We start from the raw sequence: 26585 nt of genomic DNA, 5'->3' as shown, positions 1-26585 counted from the left end.
CATGGAAGAGCTGGCCCAAATGACAAGCGACCAAGGAGAGTGCATTGTGACCAATTTCACCATTGGCCGGAAAGGTGAGGATGGACCCTGGGTCTGATCCAGCCTGGCAATTCTTACGTTCTTATGTTCTCCTGTATGCTTTAAAGTGGGCTCCTGCATTGAGTAGGGGGTTGGACTCCATGGCTTTATAGGCCCCTTCCACTCTACTATTCTATGATTCTAGTTTTGCCTAGTGGTTGCAAAAGATTTACCCCACAGCACCTTAATTTACCTTCACCTTCATTAATTTAAAATTAATGTCTAAAATTACCTAGCTGCACCAGTGCTTATTGAGGTGTAAAAGGCCCTCTGCATGTTCTCAGAAGCACTCTCCTCTTTCATCACTTTGCTTGCTCCAAGGCTGACCTCTGGCACATGCTTACACTACATTTCTAAGACACATGTAGCTGTGTGCGCAGGATGATTTTGGTGTATCGTCGCAGCCATCCAGTTTGGGCTGACCCCGTGCTAATCATCGTCTTCTATCTAGGCTATGGCTCAATCTACTTCGAAGGCGAAGTCAACCTGACCAACTTGAACCTAGATGAGATTGTGGGCATCTGCAGGAAATACGTTGTCATCTACCCAGATGCCAGATTGGCTCCACCCTTCGGGCAAGGTTTAAATCGGTAATGCAGAGCTCCCGTTCGTGAAGTTTAATTGCAGGTGTATTTGCGTTCCAGGTCTCCAACCCTCTGTTTTTTTAACAGGCGAGCCGAAATTACGTTGGATGAATACTGGCCCACTGACAAAACCTCAGGTGGCTTGATAAAGAGCCCAAGCCAGCTTGCAAAATTGAAATATGAAAATACCTTAGAGGCCGACTGTCGAAAATGTGGTGTCCAGTTCCTGGAGTACCGGCCCGAAACTGGTTCGTTGGTATTCAAGGTAAACCCCGTTGCTTGTGAATAGATCAAAGGAGCTCCCATGCTGAAGCTCTAGCATCTACTCCTTTTCCTTATGGCCTGCAAGATTTTAAAGCAGACTCCAAAAGTGCGGAGGGAGGATCGCTTCCACAGGGTTTAGAAAACATGCTCGTTTTGTTGACTACAATCTTCAGAGACTGTCTGCAAGCAACTATCGTAACTTGATAGGCTGGATTTTGTCTTCTCTTAGTCATAGCCAAAAGGTCTTTTCTGATTTGCAAAATTAGTCATAGCTTTTGTTTCTGTCCAGGTGCCTCACTTCTCAAAATACTGTCTTGTAGTTCTTGCACTTCTCTTGCACATTATCTTATATCAAGCCTATAATATTGGGGGTGGGGGGGTGTCGGTGTTCCTTTCCCCCTTATGGTAGAAGGTTATTTGTGGCTGGAAAAGAATGGCTTGCCTAAGGCGGCCACCAGAAGTTAATGCTGTTCAAAAACATGGGTGTTCTGTGCCTGGTTGGGCAAAGACAGCATTGGCTGGTTGCCGTTTTAGTGGATTTGGGCTGATGTCCACAGTAATTCTGGGCTTACAAGCAGTGCCCCTAGCGTCGTGACAGCCCACCCCCCGGCTTTGCCTCTTTGGGTGTGCTTCAGCTGGTGAGTTCTCTGCTTCCGTATCCCCACTGTGTGAAGTGCTGGCAGACTGCAGGGCCAGTTTTGAAAACCAGGTTTGCCATTGCCCTGTAGTACCCAGACAGAAGCAGGAGAATGAACAGACACTCCTGAATGTTTGTGAAGTAAAAATGACACGGCAGCTCTGCATGTCTGTCATTTAGAAAGACAACTGGATTGGCCATAGAGCAGCGTGAAGGCTGGGAAGGGAATAATCCCTGAGAAGTTAATAGTAGCCTCCTCTGTTCCCGGACAGCAACCAGTTAGCACACTTTGTTCACTCACATGGCCAAGATGGCTTCCTGCGCTATAAGATTACCAGCTAAAAGGGATCCCCTTGAAAGCGCTCAGCCGGCACCGAACACGCTTATCTCGGACATGGGGCAAGCATGAATGGCTAGTCCTGAATCTGCCAGGGCAGTCGCCTCAAGTTTGCATCGCATGTGTCTTTTTTCAGAGAACGAATTCAGCTGCCGTGAAGGCATTGACTACGGCCACTCACCACAAGATGACCCTTTGCCCTGCAGTCAGACTTCATCCAAAACCTTTGCAAAGAATGCACCCTTCTAAATCCCACGACAAAGATGGCCTACAGGAAGTTGTGCAAGCCCGGTCAAACCAGGATTTCGTGCCCAAGTAAGTGCTATGTCTCTATTTTTTCTGTGTGATGGATATTGGGAGAATATGCAAACCTGGTGAGATTCATGGTGGTCTTAAACCATCTCCCATTCTGGTTTTAATCTAGAACAGCGTGGCTCTTCTTTGATTCCGTTAGTGCTCACTAATCCATTCAAGATCACATTTGGTGCCCGCATACTTGAGTCAGCTCTGCGACTCCTTGTTCTAAAGGCTTCCCTCAAACTTTGTGAAGGCTGTTTCCATTTTCATCTTTCTAACTGGAGATAATTATGTTGTGTGCAGATGTTGAACAGTTCCATATGGAGCTCTAGTTCTCAACCTCGTACTACCTGAGGCACGCCTTTTGACACCATCTCAAAATGTAAAACACATTGTGTGTGTGTGTGTTTTTTTACAGTTTTTAAAATACCGTCTCTCTCTTTCACTCCTAGAAAAGATCTGATTCCTAGTTGGCTGAACTCTAGGTCCTGCAGTATTGCATTCTGCACTTCTGGCTATTACAGAAATAGGTCAGATCACCAGTCCAGTTGCTAGTCCTCACATGAGCAGACTCGTTGAAGCAATGGAACGAAGATAAGTATGGACTTGCCAAGTTCCCATTGATTCACTGTGTCGACTCCAGTTGGGAGTAACAATTGGATTTAGGTCATTATCTCCCTTTCAAAAGAGAAACCAATAACAGAATAAGGATGTTTCTCTAATGTACCAGAGTTTGCTACATCCCATACACTAATGTACCCAGGGCCAGGGCCAATCTATTTTGCGCCCTAGGCAGGCACGCAGTTCTGAAGCCGCCCCCCAACCCCAGCGTCCTGGATTCGAAGATGACTGCTCCCCCCACCCGTGCCAATCGGGACATATGAAATGGCCTCTTAAGAGGCCCTTTCAGAGGTCCCGATTGGCACAGGTGGGGTGGGGTGGGAGGGTCTTCTTGGCCTCCATAAAGGGTGTCTATTCAGACTCACCACTAGTATAGGTGGGAGGCAATCTGGGGGTGCACTGGAAATTGGCTAGCCCTGGCGATGGTTTATGAGTTAAGAGCAGATACTGACAAGGACAGGCTTTGCCACACCTTTATTGTCTTAGCTAACTTGAAAAACAAACAGAACTTTTAAGGTTCACAATGGAGGATGAAGGCAACGGCTGGGGGAGGAGCCCTCCCAATCTGCTTTTAGCACAATGGACGTATTCCTTCAGTTGTCAGGATGTCTTTAGGATGTCTTTAAGCACCACTGTTCTCTCTCCTATCAATTCCAGCTGGACTAGATAGGATGGAAGTGGTGAGTCTACTGCATGGGGACATCCAGAGTATTGCATAGTGATATTGGACGCAGTGGTTTTCAATCTTAAGCCTGAGTGGTGGCACCAAACATAAAAGTTTCATTATGCGAATCATCGTATTAGGTGATTTGTGAGAGAATTTCCACCTCCCCACTAAAGGTGAAGATTCAGGAACTCCAGTAACAACTTAGTGTGGAATTCAGGGCTTCTTTAGGGCTTCTCGACATGACCATTTCTTCCCAGAACTGTTCTGCTGTTTCTGCTCCCTCTTTCAGGGAGGGGCTGCTACACTGGCTGGTTTTATCCTGGGTCTTTCCATTTCTTTTCTTTACATGGAGAGGCAGGGCCGGTGCCAGACTATTTTGCGCCCTAGGCAAGGTGAGCTACTTTCACACACACAAACACACACACACACACACAAAATTCCAACTTTGATTTTTAAGAATATATGTTTCCTGGAAAAAATAAGAAGCACAAAACTTGAAACTGCTACATTGATTTTAAAGTGCAAGAAATACGTCATGCCAATTATAGCAAACAAATTGGAAAGGAACGTCTATGGGTCTAAAATGCATTATTTAATAGGAATATCACCTCCAAATCATCCCCCCCAACTCACACGCACACGCACACACGCACTCAGCATCACTCACTCCAAACAAACACACGCATGAACACACACATTCACTCAAAGACCCCATGCACCCCATTCACCCATACATTCTCTCTCTCTCTCTCTCTCTCTCTCTTCCGGGCGCGTTCTGGAAGTCTGAACGTGGAGCCACTCCACCTCCACCTCCACCCCAGTGTCCCTGGCTTTGCTTCAGCTGGGCGGGCGCAGGGCGCCATCTCGCCCGCCCAGGCCCAACTGAATCCTCAGGCCAGGCCGGCTCACAGCCAACACGCGTGAGTGCTGCGCTGGGCCCGGCGCCCCTCTTAGCTTGGGGCTCTAGGTGGCCACCTGAGTGGCCTCTATGGTAGCACCGGCCCTGTGGAGAGGCAGCACCTCTCCTGAGCAGAAATGGTCCTGTGGAGAAGCCAGTCAAAATCAGCCTCTATCAAGTACTGTGATGGTTTCAGGTTGTATCTAGGACTCTCTCGATGGTTGCTAGGATAAAGAAACAAATGCTTGATACACCATTTTTAAAAAATATTAAATTCAGCTGATACTCAGAACTAAATGCAGACAGATTGCATAGCTTGAACACCAGCTGCACCCCTGCACCCCCATTTCTAAAGCAAAGTGTTCTCCCGTATGTACCTACTCAGACCCTTCAGTCCTCTTCGGAGGCATTTCTAAAAATGCCCCTGACAAAGGAGGCGGGACGGGAGGCTACAAGTGAGGCAGAGGCCTTCCGATTTGGGGAATGGGTTCGCCTGGGACCTACATTGTTATCTTTTTGGCACCATGCAAAGACATTTCTTTTCTCACAGCCATTTTAGAGTTTAGTTTTTAGATTTTATGGCTAGATTTTAGTTTTATATATTTTAAAAAGATTGATTCCTACACCCTTTGTTTTCTGCATTATATTTTATTCTGTTTGTAATCTGCCCAAAGAACATCTGTTATTGGTCAAATTAAAAATAGAATACATAGGGAGGGCTGGGGGGGGGGGGCGGTGGCTCTGGGGGCCCTCCACTGAGGCCCAACACTGCCACGCCCTAGTTCATTCCCCAGGCTGCATCAAAGAACTGGAAGGGGCTTTCTAGGCCAGGGCGTTCGACCCACTCCTCAGCGCCAGTGCAGGAATCCCTCTTAGAGCATCGCTGCCAGATGGTGGTCAGTCTCTGGTTGACTACTCCAGTGATAGGGAGCCCACTGCCTCCCAAGACAGTTGGTTCCATTCTTTGACTGCTCTAACCAGTAGAGAAATTTCCCTGTTATTCAGCCAGAATCCGCACTTGGATGACAGAGAACATGTTTTGGCCTCCTTTGTGTGACAATGCTTTAGGTACTTGAAAAGTGCTATCTAACCCTCCTCATCTTTCTCTTCTCAAGGCCAGTTCTTTGAATATTGCCATTCCAATTATGAGCCATCTCACTGGAGGCAGCCCTCACGGGATGACACATACACAGGTCCCAGCACCAACTGAAGAGGTGGACTCATTCCGTGGCCCACCCCACTCCACCCCCCGAAGCAAGCAGACAGCTCAGAAACGTCTCCAAAGACTTCATTCCCAGCCCTTGGCGACTCACGACATGACTGGAACTCCACCATTGTGGGCCAATCCCTGGAAGTGCCACTCTCCACGCTCTTGCTGATTGTGGTGCTAGTAGTGGTAGGAGGCTTCCAGCTCCCAACAGATTCTGGCTCAAACTCAGAGGACAGGATGGGGGTGGGATCATGTGCAGAGTAAATATCACATCCGCACCAGAGGCAAGCCTGCCTTGGAGAGGCATTTTTGGCAGGTCCTAGAGTGATCTGCTGTGAAAGCCTTGCATGAAACAGCTGAACTATGCAGGGGAGGAAGATGGAGCTCAGAGGCGATGTAGCGATGCCAGGGGCAGCTGGGCTCCCACTTACGCACATTTTCTGTGGATTGGAGCTGTGCTGAGATAAGCCAACCACAGATATGCAAAAGCAGAACGAGAACAGCAACAAGAAAGGCCAAACCTCTGACTTTGTTATAGCAATTTAATTTAACACGCTTGAGAGCTACAGCCGTTAAATAAAACAGAATTACATGATATCTTTCTGTTGTATCTCCTTGGGAAAAGTGTTATTTCAATTCCCTTGTATCTGAGATGAATTGCTGGGGGAATTTCACGGTTGGCAAATAAGGGCTGAAGGGTGCGCATGTGTAAATGTTGCATGCGCGCTGGACTTCAATACTGCGCTGGCCAGAGACAACCTTAATCTGGCGTTGACATTTGGCCAGTGTGTTACTTGCTCTTGGCTTAACAGTAGTTTTAACCACCATACAGTAAAAGGAATTTAAAATGATTTGGGAGAAATGTAACTTTGAGACAGAGGAGTCACGAAGCAATACGATCAGTAAAGGTGGCAAGAAAAACCTGCCCTTAAGACGGGGGTGGGGCAACTTGTGGTCCTCCAGCAGATATCCAGGTCTCCAAGTCCTGCCGTCCCTCATCACTGGCTCTGCTGGCTAAGGCGGAGGGAGGGGAACTGTAGGCCAAATACACCTGGAGGGCCAGAGGTTGCCCACCCCTGCCTTCAAGGGTGAGGGCATGGGCAAGTGACGGAGAGTTTGGTAGCATGGGGCAATATGTCGTGGGAATGCAGGGACTGGGGCGGTTATTTTGGAAGAGGGAAACAAGCAGAACAAAGGCACTGGAGGTTCTACAATTTGGAACTCTTGGACTGGGAAGGGTGGATCCTGTTGTTTGTACCCACCGGGTCCAACTTCTTTCTCATTAGCACCTCAAAGTGGTGCTTCTCATGCAGCAAGTCAAAGATGTAGGTCATCTCGTGGTACCTGCCGATGCCAGTGAGAAGTCGAACCTTTGGGGAGAGAAAAGAGCTTGAGCTTCAGAACCCACAAAACGTCACCCCACACGTCGCCGTTGGAGCAGTGCTGTGTCATGACAGCCCCACTCTTCCACTTGGGACAGAGTCCCTGCCTGTGGAATGCCACTGACCAGCCACTTCCCCCATTTCAGTGGGGTTCCAGACACTATGGACACCTCCCAGCTGCAGGCAAGAACTCCCCAGCTGAGAGACTGAGCAACGGAAGAAACGAACGCAAGGCCAGGAGGAAGCAATGGCTGCTCTCTCACCAGACCAGTGGAGAGCCACTCGCTTCCACACACAAGGCCCGACTCCTGGCACTGCTTCTCCCGAGAGACACTGCAGGACGCTTGCTGGCGTAAGTCAACGTGCAGCACAACAGAACAAGACCTGTGTCGGAGCACAGGCCACCCTGCACAGGCGCGGGCAGGCGAGCGTCTGCCTTGCCACGGCCTTCCCTGCTCAGTGAGGGAGACAGCGGAGCTCCGGGAATCAGTGGGAGCCACAACAGCCTGCCGCTCTAAAAGCCCAAAGACCAGGGGGAGGAAGGGGCACCGCAGCCGCTCAACATCCTCCACGGGGTGCTTTTGGGGCTGCCGCCACCGCCGCCGTCTCTACCTCCCACAAGGCCGTATTCTCCGCTGGGTGCTAAGTGTTCGTCCGGGAGCGTTCGGGCAGCTTGGAGAACGCGAATAATCCCTTCCAGATGACACGTGAGGCTGAAGCAATTATGGGCGAGGATCAGGAGCTCTGTAGCTAAGGGAGGGAGGAATGGGGGCTCCCATCAGTAAGCAATCCTTCATACAGTAAACGTACATACTAGGGATGTGCTCTGCTTCTAATCGGACCGGAGAAGCAGGAGCGGAGCAGGGGGCTTCACCTGCCCTTAAGGCGGAGGCAAAGAGGATTGCGGGGCCGGCGGAGCGTTGCAAAGAGGATCGAGGTGAAGGCGGATCCTTTGCCTCAATCCAGAGCTCCGCCGGAAAGTTAAGTGGGGTTTACCGGGCCCTGCCACTGTAGCCCATGCGGCGACGGCGGCAGGGCCCGGTAAGCCCCCTCCCACCCTCCTCTCCCTTACCTGCCTCCGTCGGCGGTCCGTCGGCATCTTCAATTGAGCCCGCGGCCCAGACTTCCTGGTGGAACCGCGGGCTCAATTGAAGACGCCGATGGACCGCCGACGGAGGCAGGTAAGGCCCCCCTCTCCCTTGGTCCCTTACCGGGCTCTGCCGCTGGGACTGCCTTGAGTCTCGGTGTGCATATGTATCCCTGGACAAGCTATCATGGTGGCGAGTTTGAGGTTTCTAAAGTGCAAATTGACAGAGCTATCGAAAGGGGTGTGAATGGGGAGCCCGGTTTTCATAAATTCCCCAAAAATCAGGGGATGATGGGACTGCCTTGAGTCTGGGAATGCATGTGTATCCCTGGACAAGCTTTCATGGTGGTGAGTTTGAGGTTTCTAAAGTGCAAATTGACAGAGCTATCGAAAGGGGTGTGAATGGGGTGCCCGGTTTTCATAAATTCCCCAAAAATCAGGGGATGATGGGACTGCCTTGAGTCTGGGCATGCATGTGTATCCCTGGACAAGCTTTCATGGTGGCGAGTTTGAGGTTTCTAAAGTGCAAATTGACAGAGCTATCGAAAGGGGTGTGAATGGGGTGCCCGGTTTTCATAAATTCCCCAAAAATCAGGGGATGATGGGATTGCCTTGGCGTGCATGTGTATACCTCCATGAGGTGTCATGGTGCCAAACTTGAGGTTTCTAACTTTAACAGAAAAAAAGTTGTATACTTTTTTATCTTAATGCATGCCTATGGGGGGGGGGAAACGGAGCTCCGATCCAGATCCGGAGCTCCGAGCGGAGCGGAGCGGAGCAGACATAGGCGGAGCGGGGGCGGGGTGGAGCGGATCTGGAAGAGAAGCGGAGTGGGGGGGGGGGTCCGTGCACACCCCTAGTTATTTTCCATCTCTAACCAAAGTAGAATTGGAAAGTGGCATAGAGACGTTACCTGCTTTATGCAGAGAGACACTTAACTTGTGTCCTCAGTTGCTGCGTTATGTTGTCAGCTCACGTTCAGGCTGCCATCCACTGTGACTGCCTGCACCCCATCCCACCCTCTTTACATCATCATCACCACCACCATCATCTAACTATTTATTACTGGACATCTTTCTCAGACCCAAAGCATCTTACAACAAGAATGAAAATACTTTTAAAAATTAAAATAATAAGTCACTGCTTCTGCCATGGCCGTGGCATTTAAATGGCTTTCTTGGGCCAAGGGCAGAGCTCGTGCAACTTATGGGGGCAGAACTCCTAAACTTGCGAGAGGAGAGGCTGCCTTCGTGGCCCAGGTGCTCAGCGGAGGAATGTGCTGTGGCTGCTATGTCATTCTGGGCCTGCTGTCTGTACAGGGAAAAAGCAAGTCTTAAATCCAGCAGAGGAGAGCGAGGCGTTCCTGCAGTTGGCCAAACTGTGCCAGGACCCCACCCTGGTTGGCGTGAAGCTATTGGATAAAATTTCATCTGTCCCTCACGGGGAGCTTGCCTGCAGTAAGTGTTTATCTCTGGACGTCCAGTAATGTCACACTTACGAGGACTTGGGTCTTGTGACTAAGACGGCTACCCCAAACATGCGCACTTGGCCACAGATCTCGTCGCAGTCCCTGGGACGTCATGTCCGAGTACACATAGATACGACTGTGCTGTAGGAGCGACCTCGTGTCCTGTCCTTTTGCTCTCTTGGCATGGTGGACATCTGGGAAATGCGATGCCAGGAGCTGCATTCGTGGAGGCCTCGGTTCACATGCTGCTGCAGTTCCCCAGGCTGCACGTGTGTCTAGGGAGCAGTGCAGGTTTACCGCTTGAGCCCTTTGAGACTGTGCGAACATTCCCAGAAGGGGAAAGCGGTGGTCTCCATCTCTGACCTTCATGACTCAAGCCTGGGAACTGGGTCTCTGGGTCTCCCACAGCTGAGAGGTTGGCTGCTGGGGGTCCCATTCAGCAGACAGTAACAAGGCAGGGACTTAAATCCCGCTCTTTGGCTTTGGGGCCACAAGAACTCTGTTTTAAGCAAAATGCTTACTGATGGGAGCCCCCATTCCTCCCTCCCTTAGCTACAGAGCTCCTGATCCTCGCCCATAATTGCTTCAGCCTCACGTGTCATCTGGAAGGGATTATTCGCGTTCTCCAAGCTGCCCGAACGCTCCCGGACGAACACTTAGCACCCAGCGGAGAATACGGCCTTGTGGGAGGTAGAGACGGCGGCGGTGGCGGCAGCCCCAAAAGCACCCCGTGGAGGATGTTGAGCGGCTGCGGTGCCCCTTCCTCCCCCTGGTCTTTGGGCTTTTAGAGCGGCAGGCTGTTGTGGCTCCCACTGATTCCCGGAGCTCCGCTGTCTCCCTCACTGAGCAGGGAAGGCCGTGGCAAGGCAGACGCTCGCCTGCCCGCGCCTGTGCAGGGTGGCCTGTGCTCCGACACAGGTCTTGTTCTGTTGTGCTGCACGTTGACTTACGCCAGCAAGCGTCCTGCAGTGTCTCTCGGGAGAAGCAGTGCCAGGAGTCGGGCCTTGTGTGTGGAAGCGAGTGGCTCTCCACTGGTCTGGTGAGAGAGCAGCCATTGCTTCCTCCTGGCCTTGCGTTCGTTTCTTCCGTTGCTCAGTCTCTCAGCTGGGGAGTTCTTGCCTGCAGCTGGGAGGTGTCCATAGTGTCTGGAACCCCACTGAAATGGGGGAAGTGGCTGGGCAGTGGCATTCCCCAGGCAGGGACTCTGTCCCAAGTGGAAGAGTGGGGCTGTCATGACACAGCACTGCTCCAACGGCGACGTGTGGGGTGACGTTTTGTGGGTTCTGAAGCTCAAGCTCTTTTCTCTCCCCAAAGGTTCGACTTCTCACTGGCATCGGCAGGTACCACGAGATGACCTACATCTTTGACTTGCTGCATGAGAAGCACCACTTTGAGGTGCTAATGAGAAAGACGTTGCACCCGGTGGGTACAAACAACAGAATCCACCCTTCCCAGTCCAAGAGTTCCAAATTGTAGAACCTCCAGTGCCTTTGTTCTGCTTGTTTCCCTCTTCCAAAATAACCGCCCCAGTCCCTGCATTCCCACGACATGTTGCCCCGTGCTACCGAACTCTCCGTCACTTGCCCATGCCCTCACCCTTGAAGGCAGGGGTGGGCAACCTCTGGCCCTCCAGGTGTATTTGGCCTACAGTTCCCCTCCCTCCGCCTTAGCCAGCAGAGCCAGTGATGAGGGACGGCAGGACTTGGAGACCTGGATATCTGCTGGAGGACCACAAGTTGCCCCACCCCCGTCTTAAGGGCAGGTTTTTCTTGCCACCTTTACGCTCCTTCACAAGCGACTGTGAGGCCTGGCGTTGCTGTTGGAGGGCTCTGCTCAGCGCCAGAGCTCACTTGCCCTGAGGATTGGCGCTGGCCAGGTCCCAAGCCACGCGCTGCCTTCACTCTCCGCCCCTCCCTCTTTGGCAGAGCGGGACCCTCAAGACAGCGCTGCTGGACTACATCAAGCGCTGCCGCCCAGGAGACAGCGAGAAGCACAACATGATCGCCCTCTGCTTCAGCATGTGCCGGGAGATTGGGGAGAACCACGAGGCGGCAGCCAATGTCCAGCTGAAGCTCATTGAATCCCAGCCTTGGGGTAAATTGCCGCTCGTCCCGGGGAGCCCCGGGCGGGAGCCACCCGGACCTGGAAACGGTGGGATGTCTGAGGTGTTCGATCTCAGGTGGAGGAGGAGGAGGTGCCGTGGGGGTGGGTTTGAGGGGGTGGGGGTGGGGGTGGGGGAGCGTGTGTCCCCTGACACAGAGTAGGTCCCCTGACACAGAGCAGGTGGCATCGCTGCCCACCGTGGTCATACAATCACCCTGCTCTCTCCTTTCCAGAGGAGTGCCTTCAGAACACAGCCCTTTTCACGTATCTGATGCAAGAACTATCACACCACAGAACACATGGAGCAAACACTTCACAGCTCACCTTTAAATTGAAACCTGTTGGACTACCACTCCCAGCATCTATTACCATGCTGGCTGGGGCTGATGGGAGCTGAGGGCTACAGGCTCCCATCACTATTTTAAACCTTCATCCAGCCCCATTCAGTGTTCCATTTTACCTTGGAATAGCTCTCAGCAGCGTCGATAAAGAGGGTTAGGGCTTTCATCAAGAGCTTCTTTAGGTGTGGCACGTTCTGTTACGAAGGAGCTCCGCCTTGCTGCCACTTTAAGTATATGCTTAGCACTTAGACTCTAGAAAATCCAGTGTGCCTGAGTAGGTGCATCAAGCAAAGGCATGGAGACCTGGAGCATAAACACTGACTCTTGTGGCTGCCTTTCTACCCACACAGGATGCGAAGAGGTGTGAGAACCTCTGGGCATACGCTCATGCTTTACGCTCTGCCTAGTCCTTTTGCACACAGCCACCCTGGGCTCACCCATTATTATTATTATTATTATTATTATTATTATTTATTTATTTATTTATATAGCACCATCAATGTACATGGTGCTGTACAGAGTAAAACAGTAAATAGCAAGACCCTGCCGCATAGGCTTACAATCTAATAAAATCATAGTAAAACAATAAGGAGGGGAAGAGAATGCAAACAGGTACAGGGTAGGGTAAGCAGGCACAGGGTAGGGTAAAACTAACAGTAGAAAGTAACAGTAGAATTGGCCCGTCGGAGCCGAGCAATGGTAGACCACTACGCCAGAGAACTATTCCTATCGGTAAAGCATTAGCATTAGTGAAGGTCAGTGACCCTCCATCCAGGATTTGCAGAAGAACTCCCATTGTGTCTGAAGGGGAGAACTAGCTCAGGCCCTCGTTGTTACTTTCAGCTTCGCATGCTGCACCTTTGGTGGTGGGGAAAAACCCTCCTATTTGCAGCTCCAAATCACAGTCTGCTCTGCCCATGCAAATCCAAACCTGGTGTCCAGTATGTATCCAGTTGCCCTGTTGCAGCCTTCCCAACCTGGTGCTGTCCAGATGGTTTGGACTACAGCTCCCACTGACCATTTCTGACCATTGCCCAGGCTGGCTGGGGCTGGTGACAGTTAGTCCAAAGATCTGGAGCGCAACAGGTTGGGAATAATGATAATTTTATCTCTTACCTGCCTCTCCGTTTGGATCAAGGTGGGGAACGACAGTAAGTATAAAATACTGATTAAAGACATAGTATACACTGTTAAAACATCCTAAAAACATCCTAAGACTCCACTGGATATGCCTGAGATCCGTCTTTATAGCTTTCTTAAATGCTAAAAGACTGTTAAGTTGACGAATCTCCTCCGGCAGGCCATGCCACCGTCTGGGAGAAGCAGAAGAGGTCCTCTGGGTAATACATGTCAGCCTAATTTTGGCTCGCTGATGGAAATTCTTCCCAGAGAACCTGAGTGTGCGAGGTGGATTGTACAGGTGAAGGTGACCCCGCAGGTCGCCTGGACCCAAACCAAGGCTGTCCTGTTGCAGTTAGGTGCAGTGACTGCAGCTGCTTCCTCCTTGCTTCCCTGACTCCTTTCTCTTCATCCTTCCTCTTTGAGGACTTCTGTGTGCGTCAGTCCTTGCGCTGCAAGAGGCTGACAAAGCTCATTACGCTGCAGCTCCACTTCCTGAACACCAACCCCAAAACCAAGCTGATCAACCTGAGCCAGAAGAGCCTGCTGGAATGCGCCATGTCCCTGCCCAGGTTCTACCCGGTGACGAAGAGGACAGGAGAGCTTTCACCATCGGGAGCAGCTCACAGCTTTTGTTGGATCTTGAGTATTTTTCCTTGCAAGAGCTTGATTGGAGCTCGGTCCTGTTGTGGGCCCAGACACTTGCCTTGTTCTTTCTGAGAGCCTGGCTCCTTTTCATGCTGTGAATGTGACATGCAGTCAGGATCTCAGTACGATGGACAGAGAGCCTTAGGGGGCAGAGTCCTTTTGTTGGCAGGGGGCAGCGTGCAGCTCCTAGCATGCTCCTGCTCCTGCTCCAACTGGAATCTCTTCCCTCCCCACTCCCAGGGCCTTGCTAGACCTGCCGGGATAAGCCGGCAGGGAGGCGGGGCGACGGCGTGCAAACTTTAACGCGCGCCGCCCAGCCTCCTAGACGGCCGACCCGCAGGGACGACGGAAGCCCTGCAGCGTCGGCCATGTTTTTTTTTTTTTAAAGGGGCCATGTGGGGCCCGAAGCCGCCGGAGAAGGTAAGGGTTTTTTTTTAATTTAATCCCCCCCATCCGCCCCCCTCGCCGTCTCCTTCGTCGCCCTCCGCCCCCCCCCACCATCTCCTTCGTCGCCCTCCGCCCCCCCACCATCTCCTTCGTCGCCCTCCGCCCCCCCACCATCTCCTTCGTCGCCCTCCGCCCCCCCCACCATCTCCTTCGTCGCCCTCCGCCCCCCCCACCATCTCCTTCGTCGCCCTCCGCCCCCCCCACCATCTCCTTCGTCGCCCTCCGCCCCCCCCCACCATCTCCTTCGTCGCCCTCCGCCCCCCCACCATCTCCTTCGTCGCCCTCCGCCCCCCCCACCATCTCCTTCGTCGCCCTCTGCCATCTTCCCCCCCCCCCGGATCACCCACCTCCTGGCACGATGGGCACAGCGCATCGTGCCAGGTCCGTGGCTTTTCGCGGCTCCTCGCGAGTAAGCGAGGAGCCGCGAAAAGCCGCGGAACTCTCCACACTTTCCCCAGCTCCGGCCTGAGGCCGGAGCTGGGGAAAAGGCGCGCCATAAGCGACTTCGCTTATGGCGGGTAAGACCAGGCCTCAGCGCGGCCTGTCTGCGGATTCCCCTGTGCGTCATCTGGACGCACAGCAGGGAAGCCGGGACAGAAGGCGCGCTAAGGCCTCGTCTAGTAACGCCCCCAATCTCTCGCTAGGCGGCAGTCGTGGCTGAGGCCTATGACTTCGTTCCGGACTGGGCTGAAGTCCTGTATCAGCAAGTGATTGTAAAGGAGGACTTCAGCTACCTGGAGGAGTGCAAGCAGCGTGGCCTGCTCAAGGCGAGCACCTTTGAGGAAATGGCCCAGGAGTAAGTCCTCTGCAACCAAGTGAACCATTTGAAGCCCAATTCTCCAGTGGGGAGACTTCTCCCAAATCAGGTTTTCTGTATCATTGGGATACTGGCTTCATGTCTTCAAGTCCTTTAGAGTACGCACTGAAAGGGGGTAGATCTCATTCTTCCGGCACTAGGTTGAACTAATGGAGAGGCTGGCCGTAGGATGGAAGCAGAGGGGGTGAGGACATCTGTTAACAGTATGACCATCTCTTTCAGGTTCAAGCAGCGGGCAGGCAATGAACCGGCTCTAAAAAACCTGAAGAAGCTGTTGACCTATTGTGATGATATCGATGTGTATTACAGGCTAGCTTATGACAACCAGTTCTACGACGTAGTGAACATGCTTCTGAAGGATTTCCACATTGGCAAGAATACACGTGAAATAATAAAATGGTTCTTTGCTTTCTGACCTACATTGATAGTGGAGGAATGTCTCAAAGGTGCAAAGGTGATCTTAGGACTTTGCACTGCTTTTAGGTCTAACTTTTGTGTCATTAAACTTTATTACTAAATTTATTATTCGGGTTATGAACGGAACAGCGGAGTCTTAAAAGACAGAGGCTACAATCCTGTTGTAGAGCTCAGTTAAATTTTACTGATCGTATTGCTTCGTGACTCCTCTGTCTCAAAGTTACATTTCTCCCAAATCATTTTAAATTCCTTTTACTGTATGGTGGTTAAAACTACTGTTAAGCCAAGAGCAAGTAACACACTGGCCAAATGTCAACGCCAGATTCAGGTTGTCTCTGGCCAGCGCAGTGTTGAAGTCCAGTGCGCATGCAACATTTACACATGCGCACCCTTCAGCCCTTATTTGCCAACCGTGAAATTCCCCCAGCAATTCATCTCAGATACAAGGGAATTGAAATAACACTTTTCCCAAGGAGATACAACAGAAAGATATCATGTAATTCTGTTTTATTTAACGGCTGTAGCTCTCAAGCGTGTTAAATTAAATTGCTATAACAAAGTCAGAGGTGTGGCCTTTCTTGTTGCTGTTCTCGTTCTGCTTTTGCATATCTGTGGTTGGCTTATCTCAGCACAGCTCCAATCCGCAGAAAATGTGTGTAAGTGGGAGCCCAGCTGCCCCTGGCATCGCTACATCGCCTCTGAGCTCCATCTTCCTCCCCTGCATAGTTCAGCTGTTTCATGCAAGGCTTTCACAGCAGATCACTCTAGGACCTGCCAAAAATGCCTCTCCAAGGCAGGCTTGCCTCTGGTGCGGATGTGATATTTACTCTGCACATGATCCCACCCCCATCCTGTCCTCTGAGTTTGAGCCAGAATCTGTTGGGAGCCGGAAGCCTCCTACCACTACTAGCACCACAATCAGCAAGAGCGTGGAGAGCGGCACTTCCAGGGATTGGCTCACAATGGTGGAGTTCCAGTCATGTCGTGAGTCGCCAAGGGCTGGGAATGAAGTCTTTGGAGACGTTTCTGAGCTGTCTGCTTGCTTCGGGGGGTGGAGTGGGGTGGGCCACGGAATGAGTCCACCTCTTCAGTTGGTGCTGGGACCTGTGCAGGTGTCATCCCATGAGGGCTGCCTCCAGTGAGATGGCTCATAATTGGAATGGCAATATTCAAAGAACTGGCCTTGAGAAGAGAAAGATGAGGAGGGTTAGATCGCACTTTTCAAGTACCTAAAGCATTGTCACACAAAGGAGGCCAAAACATGTTCTCTGTCATCCAAGTGCGGATTCTGGCTGAATAACAGGGAAATTTCTCTACTGGTTAGAGCAGTCAGAGAATGGAACCAACTGTCTTGGGAGGCAGTGGGCTCCCTATCACTGGAGTAGTCAACCAGAGACTGGACCACCATCTGGCAGCGATGCTCTAAGAGGGATTCCTGCACTGGCGCTGAGGAGTGGGTCGAACGCCCTGGCCTAGAAAGCCCCTTCCAGTTCTATGATGCAGCCTGGGGAATGAACTAGGGCGTGGCAGTGTTGGGCCTCAGTGGAGGGCCCCCAGAGCCACCGCCCCCCCCCAGCCCTCCCTATGTATTCTATTTTTAATTTGACCAATAACAGATGTTCTTTGGGCAGATTACAAACAGAATAAAATATAATGCAGAAAACAAAGGGTGTAGGAATCAATCTTTTTAAAAAATATAAAACTAAAATCTAGCCATAAAATCTAAAAACTAAACTCTAAAATGGCTGTGAGAAAAGAAATGTCTTTGCCTGGTGCCAAAAAGATAACAATGTAGGTCCCAGGCGAACCCATTCCCCAAATCGGAAGGCCTCTGCCTCACTTGTAGCCTCCCGTCCCGCCTCCTTTGTCAGGGGCATTTTTAGAAATGCCTCCGAAGAGGACTGAAGGGTCTGAGCAGGTACATATGGGAGAACACTTTGCTTTAGAAATGGGGGTGCAGGGGTGCAGCTGGTGTTCAAGCTATGCAATCTGTCTGCATTTAGTTCTGAGTATCAGCTGAATTTAATATTTTTTAAAAATGGTGTATCAAGCATTTGTTTCTTTATCCTAGCAACCATCGAGAGAGTCCTAGATACAACCTGAAACCATCACAGTTCTTGATAGAGGCTGATTTTGACTGGCTTCTCCACAGGACCATTTCTGCTCAGGAGAGGTGCTGCCTCTCCACAGGGCCGGTGCTAACATAGAGGCCACTCAGGTGGCCACCTAGAGCGCCAAGCTAAGAGGGGCGCCGGGCCCAGCGCAGCACTCACGCGTGTTGGCTGTGAGCCGGCCTGGCCTGAGGATTCAGTTGGGCCTGGGCGGGCGAGATGGCACCCTGCGCCCGCCCAGCTGAAGCAAAGCCAGGGACACTGGGGTGGAGGTGGAGGTGGAGGTGGAGTGGCTCCACGTTCAGACTTCCAGAACGCGCCCGGAAGAGAGAGAGAGAGAGAGAGAGAGAGAATGTATGGGTGAATGGGGTGCATGGGGTCTTTGAGTGAATGTGTGTGTTCATGCGTGTGTTTGTTTGGAGTGAGTGATGCTGAGTGCGTGTGTGCGTGTGCGTGTGAGTTGGGGGGGATGATTTGGAGGTGATATTCCTATTAAATAATGCATTTTAGACCCATAGACGTTCCTTTCCAATTTGTTTGCTATAATTGGCATGACGTATTTCTTGCACTTTAAAATCAATGTAGCAGTTTCAAGTTTTGTGCTTCTTATTTTTTCCAGGAAACATATATTCTTAAAAATCAAAGTTGGCATTTTGTGTGTGTGTGTGTGTGTGTGTGTGTTTGTGTGTGTGAAAGTAGCTCACCTTGCCTAGGGCGCAAAATAGTCTGGCACCGGCCCTGCCTCTCCACGTAAAGAAAAGAAATGGAAAGACCCAGGATAAAACCAGCCAGTGTAGAGGCCCCTCCCTGAAAGAGGGAGCAGAAACAGCAGAACAGTTCTGGGAAGAAATGGTCATGTCGAGAAGCCCTAAAGAAGCCCTGAATTCCACACTAAGTTGTTACTGGAGTTCCTGAATCTTCACCTTTAGTGGGGAGGTGGAAATTCTCTCACAAATCACCTAATACGATGATTCGCACAATGAAACTTTTATGTTTGGTGCCACCACTCAGGCTTAAGATTGGAAACCACTGCGTCCAATATCACTATGCAATACTCTGGATGTCCCCATGCAGTAGACTCACCACTTCCATCCTATCTAGTCCAGAGAGAGAACAGTGGTGCTTAAAGACATCCTAAAGACATCCTGACAACTGAAGGAATACGTCCATTGTGCTAAAAGCAGATTGGGAGGGCTCCTCCCCCAGCCGTTGCCTTCATCCTCCATTGTGAACCTTAAAAGTTCTGTTTGTTTTTCAAGTTAGCTAAGACAATAAAGGTGTGGCAAAGCCTGTCCTTGTCAGTATCTGCTCTTAACTCATAAACCATCGCCAGGGCTAGCCAATTTCCAGTGCACCCCCAGATTGCCTCCCACCTATACTAGTGGTGAGTCTGACTAGACACCCTTTATGGAGGCCAAGAAGACCCTCCCACCCCACCCCACCTGTGCCAATCGGGACCTCTGAAAGGGCCTCTTAAGAGGCCATTTCATATGTCCCGATTGGCACGGGTGGGGGGAGCAGTCATCTTCGAATCCAGGACGCTGGGGTTGGGGGGCGGCTTCAGAACAGCGTGCCTGCCTAGGGCGCAAAATAGATTGGCCCTGGCCCTGGGTACATTAGTGTATGGGATGTAGCAAACTCTGGTACATTAGAGAAACATCCTTATTCTGTTATTGGTTTCTCTTTGGAAAGGGAGATAATGACCTAAATCCAATTGCTACTCCCAACTGGAGTCGACACAGTGAATCAATGGGAACTTGGCAAGTCCATACTTATCTTCGTTCCATTGCTTCACTGAGTCTGCTCATGTGAGGACTAGCAACTGGACTGGTGATCTGACCTATTTCTGTAATAGCCAGAAGTGCAGAATGCAATACTGCAGGACCTAGAGTTCAGCCAACTAGGAATCAGATCTTTTCTAGGAGTGAAAGAGAGAGACGGTATTTTAAAAACTGTAAAAACACACACACACACACACAATGTGTTTTACATTTTGAGATGGTGTCAAAAGGCGTGCCTCAGGTAGTACGAGGTTGAGAACTAGAGCTCCATATGGAACTGTTCAACATCTGCACACAACATAATTATCTCCAGTTAGAAAGATGAAAATGGAAACAGCCTTCACAAAGTTTGAGGGAAGCCTTTAGAACAAGGAGTCGCAGAGCTGACTCAAGTATGCGGGCACCAAACGTGATCTTGAATGGAGTAGTGAGCACTAACGGAATCAAAGAAGAGCCACGCTGTTCTAGATTAAACCCAGAACGGGAGATGGTTTAAGACCACCATGAATCTCACCAGGTTTGCATATTCTCCCAATATCCATCACACAGAAAAAATAGAGACATAGCACTTACTTGGGCACGAAATCCTGGTTTGACCGGGGTTGCACAACTTCCTGTAGGCCATCTTTGTCGCGGGATTTAGAAGGGTGCATTCTTTGCAAAGGTTTTGGATGAAGTCTGACTGCAGGGCAAAGGGTCATCTTGTGGTGAGTGGCCATAGTCAATGCCTTCACGGCAGATGAATTCGTTCTCTGAAAAAAGACACATGCGATGCAAACTTGAGGCGACTGCCCTGGCAGATTCAGGACTAGCCATTCATGCTTGCCCCATGTCTGAGATAAGCGTGTTCGGTGCCGGCTGAGCGCTTTCAAGGGGATTCCTTTTAGCTGGTAATCTTATAGTGTAGGAAGCCATCTTGGCCATGTGAGTGAACAAAGTGTGCTAACTGGTTGCTGTCCGGGAACAGATGAGGCTACTATTAACTTCTCAGGGATTATTCCCTTCCCAGCCTTCACGCTGCTCTATGGCCAATACAGTTGTCTTTCTAAATGACAGACATGCAGAGCTGCCGTGTCATTTTTACTTCACAAACATTCAGGAGCGTCTGTTCATTCTCCTGCTTCCGTCTGGGTACTACAGGGCAATGGCAAACCTGGTTTTCAAAACTGGCCCTGCAGTCTGCCAGCACTTCACACAGTGGGGATACGGAAGCAGAGAACTCACCAGCTGAAGCACACCCAAAGAGGCAAAGCCGGGGGGTGGGGTGTCACGACGCTAGGGGCACTGCTTGTAAGCCCAGAATTACTGTGGACATCAGCCCAAATCCACTAAAACGGCAACCAGCCAATGCTGTCTTTGCCCAACCAGGCACAGAACACCCATGTTTTTGAACAGCATTAACTTCTGGTGGCCGCCTTAGGCAAGCCATTCTTTTCCAGCCACAAATAACCTTCTACCATAAGGGGGAAAGGAACACCGACACCCCCCCACCCCCAATATTATAGGCTTGATATAAGATAATGTGCAAGAGAAGTGCAAGAACTACAAGACAGTATTTTGAGAAGTGAGGCACCTGGACAGAAACAAAAGCTATGACTAATTTTGCAAATCAGAAAAGACCTTTTGGCTATGACTAAGAGAAGACAAAATCCAGCCTATCAAGTTACGATAGTTGCTTGCAGACAGTCTCTGAAGATTGTAGTCAACAAAACGAGCATGTTTTCTAAACCCTGTGAAGCGATCCTCCCTCCGCACTTTTGGAGTCTGCTTTAAAATCTTACAGGCCATAAGGAAAAGGAGTAGATGCTAGAGCTTCAGCATGGGAGCTCCTTTGATCTATTCACAAGCAACGGGGTTTACCTTGAATACCAACGAACCAGTTTCGGGCCGGTACTCCAGGAACTGGACACCACATTTCCGGCAGTCGGCCTCTAAGGTATTTTCATATTTCAATTTTGCAAGCTGGCTTGGGCTCTTTATCAAGCCACCTGAGGTTTTGTCAGTGGGCCAATATTCATCCAATGTAATTTCGGCTCGCCTGTTAAAAAAACAGAGGGTTGGAGACCTGGAACGCAAATACACCTGCAATTAAACTTCACGAACGGGAGCTCTGCATTACCGATTTAAACCTTGCCCGAAGGGTGGAGCCAATCTGGCATCTGGGTAGATGACAACGTATTTCCTGCAGATGCCCACAATCTCATCTAGGTTCAAGTTGGTCAGGTTGACTTCGCCTTCGAAGTAAATTGAGCCATAGCCTAGATAGAAGACGATGATTAGCACGGGGTCAGCCCAAACTGGATGGCTGCGACGATACACCAAAATCATCCTGTTCACACAGCTACATGTGTCTTAGAAATGTAGTGTAAGCATGTGCCAGAGGTCAGCCTTGGAGCAAGCAAAGTGATGAAAGAGGAGAGTGCTTCTGAGAACATGCAGAGGGCCTTTTACACCTCAATAAGCACTGGTGCAGCTAGGTAATTTTAGACATTAATTTTAAATTAATGAAGATGAAGGTAAATTAAGGTGCTGTGGGGTAAATCTTTTGCAACCACTAGGCAAAACTAGAATCATAGAATAGTAGAGTGGAAGGGTCCTATAAAGCCATGGAGTCCAACCCCCTACTCAATGCAGGAGCCCACTTTAAAGCATACAGGAGAACATAAGAACGTAAGAATTGCCAGGCTGGATCAGACCCAGGGTCCATCCTCACCTTTCCGGCCAATGGTGAAATTGGTCACAATGCACTCTCCTTGGTCGCTTGTCATTTGGGCCAGCTCTTCCATGGATGGAATGGTATAGTATCCAATTCGTGTTAAAATGATTCCTGAAAGACCCAAAACCTGGTTGAAGGCCACTCTTTTCAGGAACTTCAAAAACACATGCAGTGATTCAGTGATAGCGCAAATTAACAAAACAGTCAACCACAGAGAACTTCAACATTTTCACACTAAAGAGCGTGAACATGGCTTGAGGAAGAGCTTATGAAGCAAGTGGGGGCACCTTAGGGCTTCTCCACACAGAGGCTTTGCATCCTGCGATTTCTACTGGGCCTTCTGCTTCCGGATTCTTTGCTGGATTGATTGGCCCATTACATGCATTTCCCTCTGCCCTTCCTTCCCCCTCTCCCCGTTAATCTGCGAGAGAAGAAATCTGCCCAGAACAACAAAGACCGAGAAAGCCTGATGCAGCAAAAAGCAGGTCCCCACTATACTCTACTGGCAAGCAGGATGGGATGATTCAGACAAGCACGTTCCATGATGGCCGTCAATCCAAGGGGCCCTTTTCCAGAGCCCTCTGGGCCTTTTGAAAAAGACCTGCGAAGCGCTGAGATCTACACTGTTTGGATCATGAGTCGCCACAACCCGGTTGAGTATTAAGAAAAGCAGGTCAAGGCTGTAAAATTCAGTGAAACCCTCATGAGGTTTATCTATTTAGGGAAAGGCCACTTGAATCAGGACTCTCCAGGCAGCATGCAGAGAAAACAGCCCTCCCCGGCTCTCCACCATGGCCAGGTTTTCCAGCTGGACAAGAGAGAAAAGAGCTGGATCACCAGCAATAGGAACGCAACTTCACCTGCTGGATGCACATGATATACATCTTCTCCATCCTCCTCACTGTCATGCTGTAGGGACTCGTCATCACAGAAGGCCTCCTCACTGCCCCCAACTCTACAAGCTTCCGAAGCACAGCGCTCAGCCCTCGGAGAATCTCTGCTTTCAAAAGAAAAAGTTTCTAGTCCTTAAGCTGGCTAAGGGTAGACTTGATAGTCTGTGGGCCGTGCCCGGCAAGATCTCAGAAGCCAGAGCAGGGCCTGTGCAGGATTTCTAGTGATAGTGGATTCTTTGCCCCTCTGCGTAACAAGAAGGCTTGCGGAATTCAAGTACAGTACTGCTATTTCAGGCATTCCAAATAGCGCCGTATCTTCTTTCCCCATCTGCACTCTAGAAAGGTTGCAGAATTCAAGTAACCACAGCTGACTTTTGGACTGCTTTCCCATGACTTATGCAAAACCCTGTAATTATGCTTGGTAACAGCTATCATTCCCTGAGAGGATTCAGCCCACTCACAATGGGGAATTTGGGGGGAGATTCTAGGGAATGGGTGTACTTGTGGTTGTACATATTCACTGGGCTCCCACGAAAGCACAGCCTCGGATCAATGTGCTGCTAAGGAGCTGGAACACTCCAAGGCACCCAACAGGCCTTGCCCTTCACATCTTACTCTGCAACGCTTTGAGGAGGCTCCCAAGCAGCAGCCCTCAGGATGGTATCAGTGACAGAAGGCAAGACAGACGGCTTTCCAGTGGAAGCGTTACCATTACGACACACGTGGCTCTCGTATTTCTTCCTGCTGCACAAGCTCCACACACACAACATGGAACTTGGCACAGCATTGCTAGCACCACGGCTACAACAGAGGAGATTTGCAGATGCTTCAAGCTGAACCACTACAGCTGGAGCTGCATCTTTAAATGTCGTTTGTTTACTTCAGAATCCAGCAGAGCAGAGACCATGCTTCTTCCATACCTCTGTAAATGGGTTTCTCCATTGTTTAGATCCCCAGATGTAGAGGCCACGTCACCAACTGTGCACGGATTAGAGCATGAAGTAGAGCACAGATTGTTGCTGTTCAAGTTCTTTGACACCAGCTTTTTAAAGGTCTCCCTAAGAGAGAGAGAGAGAGAGACCAAGGTGACAAAGATCAGTTGAAAAGTCACACCACGATCCCACGGCTGTGTTATTCTTTATAAATATCCAACGGTTACAAAACAGAAAGATGAAGAAGAGCTGTTGGATGCACAGATAAAGAACCAATACTCTTTTTGTCATAAATAAAGAATGGCCAAAAAGAAGAGGCTTTCCAGAGGGGAAAGAAATGACATTTTCCAAGGAAAAGATAACCTGGAGAATGATATAGACCAATCGATGCCAGAGTTTCAAAGTAGGTCAGAGACAAAGATGGAGGCTGTCAACAAAATGGCGCTTAAGTGTAAGCACTCCAAAGAAAATCTCTCTTCTTTCCCTTCTATACCAACCAGGCCTGAACTGATCTCTCAGTGTTAGTCTAACCCTAACTTCCAAGCTTGAGACCTCATCCTGTCTGAGAAGAGAATGTCGATAGGGCTGTGCAAGTTGGGTCTTCTCTGCCTTGAAATTTGAGCCAGAGCTCCGTTGAAGCAATTCTCTGCCCCGATTTCGGAACGACTCCCCTTACTCCGCCCCATGGGATTACCCGTCGGAGAACCGCCCGTTTTCAGAAAACCGCTCTAGTCAGTGGAAATTAATCAAATGCTTACAGCCCCTTCAGCTTTAAAGATAAAGGGATGTCCACCAGGGGAAGAGCCTTCAGAGCGGTGGCTCCCCTCCAGTGGAACTCCCTGCCTCTGGAGGTCAGACAGGCACCAACTTTGTACTCCTTTTGGTGCCTCCTGAAAACATCATTCTTCCAGGAAGCCTTTCCTTAATGTCCAGCCATGACACACTGTGTTTGCTTCTTTTAAAATCTGTTTTAAGTGTTTTATTCTGTTTTTATTTTCATTGGCTCCGAAATTTTCAATGGGGAGCCATATATAAATATTGTAAATAAATAATAATAATTAAATAATGGTGATAGCTCTTAAGTGGGGATTTAGACATGACAAGTTTGCAGTAGATCCATTCATGCCTTGATTTTTTAGGAATTTTTGTTCCCCCCCCCAAAAAAAAACCATTATTCCCCTTAAACACACAAATACACACACACATTAATCCAGCCCTGCAACTTATGGAGGGAGCTTCTATCCTTTACAGCATTGACACCTGAAAAACAGTCGGAGAATTTCAGAGGCATTAAAAAGTGTGCCAGAATGTGCCAGAATCCACACTCCCATGCAACCTATGTCCTTTGCCTCCTGTTTTCGCAACAAGTTTGTCCCTGACAGTTTTTAATGATCCTTCTGCACGCAAAGGTCCTTTTTTGTGGGATCAGGATTGGAATGACCGAGAATATTGCTTGTGCCACTTTGTGTTGGATGGAACTTAAAAGATGGAGTAATACTAAAAATGTCCCGGGAGTAGAGGGAGGGAATTATTTAAGCCTAAATAAGTTTAAAGCAAAAAGGTTTTAAAGGCTTCTCATAAATAATAATAAAAACAGGAGGGGGGTCATAACTTACCAGAACCAGGCTGGCCACGTCCATCGCTGATACTTGCTATTCTGAGCAATTTGCCAAATCCTACACAGGGACCTAAAAGACAGAGACAGGTAGAAAGAAAAGAAATGAAAATAATTCAGAACAAGTCCTTGTCAGCCATTGAAATAGCAGCATTGTCCAAGCAATTGGTTTTGTATAGTTAGCTAAGACAATAAAGGTGTGGCAAAGCCTGTCCTTGTCAGTATCTGCTCTTAACTCATAAACCATCGCCAGGGCTAGCCAATTTCCAGTGCACCCCCAGATTGCCTCCCACCTATACTAGTGGTGAGTCTGACTAGACACCCTTTCTGGAGGCCAAGAAGACCCTCCCACCCCACCCCACCTGTGCCAATCGGGACCTCTGAAAGGGCCTCTTAAGAGGCCATTTCATATGTCCCGATTGGCACGGGTGGGGGGAGCAGTCGTCTTCCCTGCCGCTCTCCCAGAAGTCTCAAGTCTTGGGAGACTTCCGGGATGAGCTAGCTGAGTCCAGACTTTTGGAGGAGGTGGGGCGCGTGTACGCGTGCCAAGAGAACACCGGTTCACTGGCCGGCCAGCCAGGTGGGCGGCCATGGCAGCAGTAGCAGCAGCCTTGTGGGATAAGGCAGTGGCAGTGGGAGTTGCAGCCGCAGCTGTGGCGGTGGCCACAGCTGCTGCAGAAGCAACGTGGGGCAAGGTGGCGGCGGCAACCGCATCAGCACGGATGAGTCTGCAGCGGTGGCGGCAGCAGTAGGAGCAGCAGCACAGGGCGAGATGGCAGCGGTCCTGGCGACTAGCGAGGCAAGTCGGCGTTGGCAGCGAGTGCGGGTGGCGCTCTTCAATTTAGTAGAAAAAATCCTCCCTTGCGGTATGTTTAGTAACGTGGTTCTCCTTTAGCAAGCCATGGTTCTGCCACCTTTGGGCAGACTAGCAGGGAGAGAAGAGCGGCGTCTCTTGACTTCATGTTTTGTAGGCTACTTAATTTTGTCATTTGGAGGTTGGAGCCGAAGTGAGGTTCTTGCATCTCTACGGGCTAGTGGGAGGGATTTTAAGTTCTAGTTAAACCTCATTATTATTATTATTATTATTATTATTATTATTATTATTATTATTATTA

General features: G+C 49.9%; 1 protein-coding gene across 1 annotated transcript; it reads left to right on the top strand.

Moving 5' to 3' along the window:
• The first annotated feature begins 1 nt into the window (after window position 1).
• LOC134411229 (spatacsin-like) lies at window positions 2–15420 on the top strand. The gene is made up of 12 exons (XM_063144943.1): window positions 2–74; window positions 530–668; window positions 750–927; window positions 2107–2215; window positions 9382–9519; window positions 10083–10213; window positions 10845–10952; window positions 11456–11630; window positions 11685–11709; window positions 13468–13675; window positions 14833–14984; window positions 15228–15420. Exons 1-12 carry the CDS (start codon window positions 2–4, stop codon window positions 15418–15420), a joined length of 1629 nt encoding a protein of 542 aa, XP_063001013.1.
• Window positions 15421–26585: the final 11165 nt, after the last annotated feature.

Source organism: Elgaria multicarinata, chromosome 19 (assembly GCF_023053635.1).
Source record: "Elgaria multicarinata webbii isolate HBS135686 ecotype San Diego chromosome 19, rElgMul1.1.pri, whole genome shotgun sequence".
Classification (NCBI taxonomy): domain Eukaryota; kingdom Metazoa; phylum Chordata; class Lepidosauria; order Squamata; family Anguidae; genus Elgaria; species Elgaria multicarinata.
Note: the sequence above shows the minus strand (reverse complement) of the source record. Positions and strands in the feature narration are given on the sequence as shown.

Bases quoted from the DNA above. Each gene is read 5' to 3' on its own strand.
- LOC134411229 (XM_063144943.1), top strand. From the start codon at position 2: ATGGAAGAGCTGGCCCAAATGACAAGCGACCAAGGAGAGTGCATTGTG. The intron at 10,214-10,844 runs GTGGGAGGTAGA...CTCTCCCCAAAG, and splicing joins CCAGCGGAGAATACGGCCTT to GTTCGACTTCTCACTGGCAT. The intron at 11,710-13,467 runs GTGGAGGAGGAG...CAGTGACTGCAG, and splicing joins TCTGAGGTGTTCGATCTCAG to CTGCTTCCTCCTTGCTTCCC.